The following is a 10,107-nucleotide window of genomic DNA, read 5'->3' on the forward strand; positions in this document are numbered from 1 at the left end:
TTTATATAGCGCCTTTAACATAGTAAAACGTCCCAAGGAGATTCGCAGGAGCGATTATCAGAGAAAATTTGACACCGAGCCACATAAAGAGATATTTGGACGGGTTGGTCACAGAGGCAGCTTTTAAGGAGCGTTTTAAAGGAGGAGAGAGGGGGGTAGAGAGGTTTATACGGAAGAAAATATATTTTTGAAAGCTTACATTGTTTTTGTTAAATCCTTTAACAGACAGTATCCAATCAATATGAACGGGACATGTCTATTATTGTAAAAGGTAAGCACATTTGGATTCCCTTGATTCTCCTGTCATCCTAAGAAATGTGTTAGACTTGCTGGTACTGCTTCTGTTTTGGTGCGTGAATTCGGAAATAAATCTCTTGTGTGGGGATAGGCGGAGGCTACAGTCCTTGCCCGTGTCCTAGAAGAGCTCTAGACCCAGGAGTCAAACAACTTGCAAGTTTTATTGTGTCAGCCGTGGCTCAGTGGGCAGCACTCTCGCCTCCGAGTTCTAGAAGATCGTGTGTTCAAGTCCCAGTCCAGAGACTTGAGCCCATAATCCAGGCTGACACTCCGGTACTGAGGGAGTGCTGCACTGTCGGAGGTGCCGTCTTTCAGATGAGACGGTAAACTGAGGCTCCGTCTGCTCTCTCTCTCTCTCAGGTGGACGTAAAAGATCCCATGGCCACTATTTTGAAGAAAAGCAGGGGAATTCTCCCTGTTGTCTTTGTACCTCAACCAACATCACTTAAAACAGATTATCTGATCATTATCACATAGAATTATAGAATGATACAGCACAGAAAGAGGCCATTCGGCCCATCGTGCCTGTGCCGGCTCTTTGAAAGAGCTCTCCAATTAGTCCCACTCCCCCCGCTCTTTCCCCACAGCCCTGCGAATTTTTCCCCTTCAAGTTTTTATCCAATTCTCTTTTCAAAGTTATGATTGAATTTGCTTCCACCACGTTTTCTCGTCATCTCACTTCTGTTTTTTTTTGCCAATTACTTTAAATCTATGTCCTCGGGTTACCAACCCTCCTGCCACTGGAAACAGTTTCTCCTTATTTACTCGACCAAAACCCTTCATGATTTTGAACACTTCTATTAAATCTCCCATTAACCTTCTCTGCTCTAAAGAGAACAATCCCAGCTTCTCCAGTCTCTCCACATAACTGAAGTCCCTCATCCTCTGGTACCATTCTGGTAAATCTCCTCCGCACCCTCTCCAAGGCCTTGACATCCTTCCTAAAGTGCGGTGACCAGAATTGGACACAATACTCCAGCTGAGGCCTAACCAGTGATTTATAAAGGTTTACCTTAACCTTCTTGCTTTTGTACTCTATGCCTGTATTAATAAAGCCCAGGATCCCGTATGCTTTTTTAAACAGCCTTCTCAACCTGTCCCGCCACCTTCAATGATTTGTGTACATCCACCCCGAGGCCTCTCTATTCCTGCACCCCCTTTAAGATTGTACTATTTAGTTTATATTGCCTCTCCTCATTCTTCCTACCAAAATGTATCACTTCAAACTTCTCTGCGTTAAATTTCATCCGCCTTGTGTCTGCCCATTTCACCAGTCTGTCCGTGTCCTCCTGAAGCCTGTTACTATCCTCCTCACTGTTTACTACATTGCTGAATTTCATATCATCTGCAAATTTTGAAATTATGCCCAGTATACCCAAGTCAAGGTCATTACTATATATTCAATTCAATTCAATTCAATTTTATTTGCCATATGTAACCAGTACAAGTACAAGTACAATGGAATGCTTACTCCCCGTCGGGACACGTCAGCTATTCTTACAGCGCTGTGTTCAGAAAGTCAATTCTTTGGCATCCAGTGGCAGTGGGAGCACGATGTCCCTCAGCCGCTCCGTCCTCCTCGTCACCGCGGCCTCCTCCTCACTGTTGCCGGTTCGGCTCCACATGTGGTGGCCTGCTTCTCCCGCTCACCCTCTGGCCACCATTCCCGGCTCCCCTCCTCCCAGTCGGACTGCGAGTCGTCATGGCTGCTGCTGTGTCCCGATGCGCTGCGCTGCCTCCGCCCGACTCGCCAAACACATTCTCCAGTCGCCGCGGCCTCCACCTCACCGTCGCCGGCTCCACGGTCCGACGGCCCGGGCCTGCTTCTCCCGCTTCCGGTCCGGCCTCTGGCCGCCATGCTCGGCTCCCCTCCTCCCAGGAATGCCTTCCCGCTGAGGAGCAATGGTCCTAATACTGACCCTTGAGGGAACAGCACTGTATACGTCCCCCCAGTCTGAAAAACAAATGTTCACCACTGCTCTCTGCTTCTGCCCCTTAGCCAATTTTGTACCCAAGCAGCCAATGCCCCGTTAATCCCATGTGCTTCAATTTTGCTAATAGGTCTATTATGTGGTACTTTGTCACACGCCTTTTGAAAGTCCATATACACAGCATCAAACGCACTACCCTCCTGGGGTGGAGTGTGACGGCACCTGTTGCCGAATAGTCTGCCGCCGCTTGCATGTGAAGAATGGTGGTGGAGCTGTGACACAGCAAGGAGTCATCGTCCTCGGGAGAGAAGGAGGGGAAAACTGAGGGAATGAAGGCGGGGGGGGGGGGGAGAGGGAGAGAGACACACTGCGTCTATCTCTGAGCTAATGTGTGAATACTTTCTGCTTCTGTTAGGTGAAGTGTCTCGTTTCCTCCCATATCTGACTCAGTCGGGGTCTGGTGCACAGCCGTCGGTACAAAAAATAGCAGCTCATCTGACTGGGAACTACAGGACAAAGTCAATCCCGCTGGAAGGTGAGATTCTGACACTCAGCGACACCTCACCAGTAACGCTGATTTCCCACCAGAACTTCAGCAGAAACCCCCGAGAATTGGTGTAAATGGCCGTTTCACTGAGATTTACACCAATTTCACACCGAATTTATGGCGGGAGATCGGTGAACACTCGCTTAGACACACACGCACACACTCAGAGGCACCCCCCCACACAGACACACACACACGCACCCACTCCACACACATACAAACACACTCACACACACACTGACACACACACAATCACATCCACACTGACACACACACACCCAAACACAGACACACCCCCCCCACACAGGCACACCCACTCCACACACATACAGACACCAACACACAGACACCCTCACACACACATACACACACACCCACACACACCTACACACACTCACACACACACCTACACACTCACAATCACATCCACATTGACACACAGACACACACTCACACACACACTCACACACACACTGACACACACACACCCAAACACAGACACCCCCCCCACACAGACACACCCACTCCACACACATACAGACACCAACACACACCCACACACAGACACCCACACACACACCTACACACTCACAATCACATCCACATTGACACACAGACACACACCCCACACACACACATACACACACACCCACACACACTCACACAAACACACACACATCCAAACACACACACACACACCCACACACACACCCACACACACACACGCACAAACACCCACACAGATACACACACACACAAACACACAGACAAATTGTCAGTATTATATGAACAATCTGGGCAGTTTTTGTCGCAAACCTTTTCGAACAGTCAAGAAGCATTAACACAATGGCCCTGAAATTCCACAGGGGCTCGCCTGGTCTCCCGCTGTAACCTCGGAACAGTACTCTAAGTGCAGCCTGACCAGGATCCTATTCAAATTTAACATAATTTCACTGCTTTTGAATTCTATACCCCTAGAATTAAATCCCAGTGCTTTGTTAGCATTTTTAATTGCTCTTCTACCTCATTCAGTTTCTTATTTTCTAAGGTGTGGGTGATGTTTCTATTTTTCCTACCAAAGTGTATTTGTCACTTAACTGGCAGTCTGCAAGTTTGCTAATGTCTTCTTGTATTATGTTGCTTTCTTCCTCAATGTTAGCTGTAACCCCCAGTTTGGCATCATCCACAAAATTTGATGATGTTACTTGTTCCAAAGTCCAAATCATTAATGTAAATTATGAAGAACAGTGGTCCCAGCACTGATCCTTGTGGAACACCGCTTTCTACCTTCCTCCAATCTGAATAACTACCCTTTACCTCTACTCTCTGCTTTTTTTTTTAGCCAATTTGCTATCCATTCTGCTATTCGTGCCCTGACTCCACCTTTGCCCGAACCTTTGTCATGAGCCTACCGTGTGGTACCTTATCAAAGGCCTTTAGAAAATCCAAGTATATGACATCTACTGCATTACCCTTGTCTACTCTTTCCGTTACCTTTTCAAAAATTCTATCAGGTTAGTTGAGCACGACTCAGCCTTTCGGAATCCATGTTGGCTATTTTTAAATTCTATTTCCTGTCTCTAGATGCTCTTCTGTCACTTCTTTTAGTTTAGATTCCAGTACCTTTCCTATCACTGACGTTAAGCTGACTGGTCTATAGTTCCCAGGTTGTGACCTGTCTCCCATTAGTAGTGAATTATTGTGCATCCAGTTTAGAGTTTTGGTTACAATTTAATGCAAGGGGAACATAATCAACCCAGGTACATTGGAGGAGGTCTCCTGCACTGGGAGAGATCTGTTATGGGAGTGACGGCTGTGTTTGATTCTCTCTCCAAGTCTGTGTGATAAGCAGTGAGCTCCTCAACCAGCAGGAGGTGAAGCCCAGATTTCCGCTCTACACCTGAACACAAGCAAAGAGTTAAAAAAATAGGAGTCTATCAAGTACCCTAGGTATTGGGCTCAAGGCCCACAGTGCAGTTTGGAAAGCGTAGGAGAGAAGGTGAGATAAGTCAAGAGCACCAAGGGAATTTTTGGGCACTATGGCAATCGAGGGCTATGGGGATGGGGCAGGAAAGTGGAGTTGAGGTCGAAGATCAGCCATGATCTTATTGAATGGCGGAGCAGGCTCGAGGGGCCGTATGGCCTACTCCTGCTCCTAATTCTTATGTTCTTACATTACCGAAGTTTGGGTTTTGAAGGTGGCAGGGCAGGTTGAGAAAACGATTAAAAAAGCATACGGGATCCTGGGCTTCATAAATAGAGGCATAGAGTACAAAAGCAAGGAAGTTATGATGAACCTTTATAAAACACTGGTTCGGCCACAACTGGCGTATTGTGTCCAATTCTGGGCACCGCACTTTAGGAAGGATGTGAAGGCCTTAGAGAGGGTGCAGAAAAGATTTACGAGAATGATTCCGGGGATGAGGGACTTCAGTTGCGTGGATAGACTGGAGAAGCTGGGGTTGTTCTCCTTTGAGCAGAGAAGGTTAAGCGGAGATTTGATAGAGGTGTTCAAAATCATGAGGGGTCTGGACAGAGTAGATAGAGAGAAACTGTTCCCATTGGCGGAAGGGTTAAGAACCAGAGGAGACAGATTTAAGGTGATTGGCAAAAGAACCAAAGGTGACATAAGAAAAAACTTTTTTACGCAGCAAGTGGTCAGGATCTGGAATGCGCTGCCTGAAAGGGTGGTGGAGGCAGATTCAATCACAGCTTTCAAAAGGGAGTTGGATAAGTACCTGCAGGTAAAAAATGTGTAGGGCTACGGGGAAAGGGTGGGGGAGTGGGACTAGCTGAAGCGCTCTTGCAGAGAGCAGTCATTCGATAAGGTGCCACATAAAAGGTCACTGCACAAGATCAGAGCTCTCGGGGTTGGGGGTAATATATTAGCATGGATAGAGGATTGGCTAACAAACAGAAAACTGAGAGTCGGGATAAATGGGTCATTTTTACAAGTTGGCAAACTCTAACTAGTAGGGTGCCGCAGGGATCAGTGCTGGGGCCTCAACTATTTACAATCTATATTAATGACTTGGATGAAGGGACCGAGTGTAAGGTAGCCAAATTTGCTGATGATACAAAGATAGGTGGGAAAGCAAATTGTGTGGAGGACGCAAAGAATCTCCAAAGGGATACAGACAGGCTAAGTGAGTGGGCAGAAATCTGGCAGATGGAGTATAATGTGGGAAAATGCGAGGTTATCCACTTTGGTAGGAAAAATAAAAAAGCAAATTATTATTTAAATGGAGAGTGATTACAAAATGCTGAGGTACAGAGGGATCTGGGGGTCCTTGTACATGAATCACAAAAAGTTAGCATGCAGGTACAGCAAGTAATTAGGAAGGCAAATGGAATGTTGGCCTTTATTGCAAAGGGAATGGAGTATAAAAGTAGGGAAGTCCTGTTACAACTGTACAGGGCGTTGGTGAGACCACACCTGGAGTACTGCGTACAGTTTTGGTCTCATTTAAGATAGACTAAGTAACACCTCTAAAAATAGCAGTCAGGAGAATGCGGTATGAGCTCAGCAAGTTCATATCACCAACAATAAGTTCTAGGCTAAGAAAGCTTACAACAGAGGTTGGAGGCTAGAGGTGAGAGAAGGATTGGCTCTCGGATGGGAAAAATTCTCTGTCCTATTCTGGGGATAAGAACCCGCCACTTACCAGAATGATACCCAGGCTAAAAGGGTTAAATTATGAGGATAAGTTGCATAATCTAGGCTTGTATGCCCTCGAAATAGAAGATTAACTGGTGATCTAATTGAGGTGTTTAAGATGATTAAAGGAGTTGATAAGGTAGATCAAGAGAAACTATTTCCTCTGGTGGGGGGAGTCCGGAACAAGGGGACATCACTTTAAACTTAGAGCCAGGCCGTTCAGGGGTGATGTCAGGAAGCACTTCTTCACACACACGGCAGTGGAAATCTGGAACTCTCTCCCCCAAAAAGCTGTTGAGGCTGGGGGTCAATTGAAAATGTCAGAACTGAGATTGATAGGTTTTTGTTAGGTAAGGGTGTTAAGGATTACGGAACCAAGGTGGGTAGATGGAGTTAAGATACAGACCAGTCGTGATCTCATTCAATGGCGGAACAGGCTTGAGGGGCTGAATGGCCTGCTCCTGTTCCCATGTTCCACTCACCACTGCTGTTAGATCTTTGGCCCACGCAAACCTGCGTCGCTCAGCTTTCACCGTGTTAACGTTGCAGGTCCAGTGTCAAGAAAGCTTCAGGGGCAGAAGATACAGACCTGGGAGCCGGAGAGAGGGCTGGCGTTTCTGCACAGCGTGGAATACAAGGATGGAGAGCTGATCGTCCCAAAGACCGGACTCTATTACATCTATGGCCAGACCTACTTCCGACATCGCGAAGCCGCAGGCGAGGGCGACTCCAATCCAGGTGGCTTGCTGTCAGTTTCCAGAAACAAACAGATGGTCCAGTATATCTACAAGACCACCGCCTACCCCGAACCCATCCTCTTAATGAAGAACACCAGGACAACGTGCTGGGCTAAGAACGCGGAATTCGGGTTGCATTCCATTTACCAGGGCGGGGTGTTTGAACTCAAATACCTCGACAGAATATTTGTGACTGTCAGCAACATCAGCTTGATTGATATGGCTGGAGGGTCCAGTTTTTTTGGCGCGTTCCTGGTCAGTTAGATAGCTAGGGAAAGAAAACATACAAGAGGAACTATTATGAATCTTGTTGTCCAATTGGACTCGTTTGGCACGTGATCTCGGTCAAGGCAGATCTTGTAGGAAAGGAGACTGTATGAAGGTCAACTTGACTTTGCAAGTTCTAAGTCCCAGCTTGAAGACTCCAACCGTAACTGGTCCCTAGGTCCTTAGAAGGATTCTAAAGAGAGCAGAGGACCTTCGGGTCTAGCTCAGAATACTTGTGGGGGCCTGGATCGTACGGTCAGTGCCCATTCCACTCTGGGATCTAGGTTCAATTCCAACTCCTCCTGTGGGCCAGTAGGCAATGAGGTTGAGCAGTCTAGACCCAGAGTTCAAAGTGGGCATTGGACCCACAACAGTAAAGCACCCTCAAATTGGCACTACATTGGCTATCTTCGTCGGAAGTACGGCAAAGATGTGGGAAATGGTAGCAGGAAGTGCAGATTGTGAGGCTACGGGTCTGAGCAGACCAGAGGGAGCTTTACTTTGCATCTTACCTGTGCTGTCCCTCATCTGGGAGCGCTTACTGTTGACGCCAAGCACCCAAAGTAAACAAGTCTTCCGTTCCCTCACCTTGACAAACCAGCAACACATTACATTTACGCTTATGGTTTCCCAAGAATTAGGCGATAATTTTAGTCGTTGACCAAGTTGGGGGGAGGTGAATGTTGTGGTGAGGCGTTGGGAATGGAGGTTCGGGTGAAATTCAGCTACCTTGGTCGGGCCAAGACGTCATCAAAGGAATTTAGAGGGATAATTTCACACATCCTCGCCACTGGCCGTGAGCCATGTGTGGAGTCATGGGGCTTGTAAAATATCCCCCTTTACCCCACTGACCACCACCCCCACCCCCTGACCCGTTTTAACATGAAGGCGTTAATGGGTTTCTGACTTATTTACGGCCCAGCACGATTACACCTCACGTCACCAATGCCCCCCCAAACTTTTGTTTTAAACAACACGCGCAGCGGGAATGGAAGAAGTGAAGGGGACTGAGGGGGGTCACTTTGTGCCTCCGTACGTGCAACAGGCAAGCCCGTTCCGCCAGCGGGGAATTCTGGCGCTCGCTGCTCACCGTTTTGAGACCGCGCGGAAGCACGGCTGATAAAATCTACTGCCTGTGTGTGTAACTGGTGGGTAGGGTAGTGTGCAGCTCAACTAACGAGTGAGTGTGGACGGTGAAAAAGTGAGCAAGGTATATTCTGTCTCTGTGCAAAAAAAAAAAATTTGTCCTGAATGATATGTGTCTCCAGATGTAACTGACGTGTGTATATATGTATAGGGAAATTTTATTTTTTTTACGTTATAGGCTATGGGCAGATATTCCTGGTGTCTGGGGCTAGTGGATCAGGAAATGCAGGAAATTCAGGCGGGGGCGCGGTGGGTGGGGAGCGCACGCCTATGAGGGAGCTAGCCCAACATCCCGTCCATTTAATTTAATGGTTGGAAAATTCGGGGGGGCTCTGCTCAGTGTATCACCCCCCTCCCCTCGCCCGATTTCCCTGTACTTACTGCATCCTGGAGATTCAGTAGCCCCAGGAACAGGAAAATCTACCCCCAGTTTTCCTTCAAGCCCGCCCTCCCTCCCCGCACTCAGCTGAGAGGACGGGACAGGCAGTCAGATGGCTGGTCGCAAAGAATCACGTGGCATTTTCCCCTTCTCACCGTATCCTATGGCGAGGTGCGTGGCTCAATCTTAGTTCAACTGCACGGGGGGTGGGGGTGTGGGGGGGAGTGGGGGTGGGGTGGTGGGGAGGGGCTTTGGTTACTTACCTTCTGCCATGGGTGTGGGTTCAACGAATTCCCGCAAGAGAGCCAGCTCCCACGAGGCTGGGATTGGTTGGACTTGGCTGCGACTGGGGTGGAGGAAAGGCCTCACCCTGGACCTCACTCCGAGGGTCAGGCTTGGGAACACATCACGGTGCCGTTTCCTCCAATGGTGCTTCTCAGTCCAGCCCCCTCCCTGCGACTGTGCCTCGCCTTCACCCCCCAGCCACGCCATTCTACTGCTGCCCCTCACACCACGGAAATCGCACCCGTGTCTCACCATTCACCAGGGCACATGGATCATGTCACAAAGATAGTGGCACATGGATAGTGGCACAGGGATCATGTCACAGCCTCTTCTGTAAATATTCAAAATCCATGTGTCCCATGTGCATGTTTCAAATGTACATATGATTAAAAAATGTTGTATCTTTTCCATGTTGTGGACCTAATATTAGTGTCAATATGCTGAAGGCAGGAGTACGGCAGATAAACTGTACCCATGGTGCCATAAGTCAACAGAACCAATACATAATCATCTTCAGCTGCTTCACCAATGACCGTCCCTCCATAAGGCTAGAAGTAGGGCTATTCGCTGATGATTGCACGGTGTTCAGTTCCATTTGCAATTCCCCAGATAATGAAGCAGTCCGTGCCCGCATGCAGCAAGACCTGGACAACATCCAGGCCGATAAGTGCCAAATAACATTCGCGCCACACAAGTGCCAGGCAATGACCATCTCCAACACAAGAGAGTCTAACCACCTCCGCATGACATTCAATGGCATTACCATCGCCGAATCCCCCACCATCAACATCCTGGGTCAAAATCCTAAACGATGAAGGAACAATGATATATGTCCAAGTTGTGATGGTGTGTGACTTGGA

At 48.0% G+C, this 10,107-nt stretch overlaps 1 protein-coding gene across 1 annotated transcript in view; it reads left to right on the top strand.

The window, feature by feature from the left end:
- Window positions 1-9,653, top strand: part of LOC147115448 (tumor necrosis factor ligand superfamily member 10-like) — a 31,325-nt gene extending 21,672 nt beyond the window's left edge. Inside the window, exons 3-5 of the mRNA XM_085989711.1 lie at window positions 226-271; window positions 2,644-2,763; window positions 6,983-9,653. Of these exons, the coding sequence (XP_085845837.1) occupies window positions 226-271; window positions 2,644-2,763; window positions 6,983-7,434 (618 nt within the window). The 3' untranslated portion in view covers window positions 7,435-9,653. The remainder of the gene's footprint in view (window positions 1-225; window positions 272-2,643; window positions 2,764-6,982) is intronic.
- The last annotated feature ends 454 nt before the right edge of the window (window positions 9,654-10,107 follow it).

Source organism: Somniosus microcephalus, chromosome 6 (assembly GCF_052327205.1).
Source record: "Somniosus microcephalus isolate GS21.2 chromosome 6, FLI_Smic_1.0, whole genome shotgun sequence".
Classification (NCBI taxonomy): domain Eukaryota; kingdom Metazoa; phylum Chordata; class Chondrichthyes; order Squaliformes; family Somniosidae; genus Somniosus; species Somniosus microcephalus.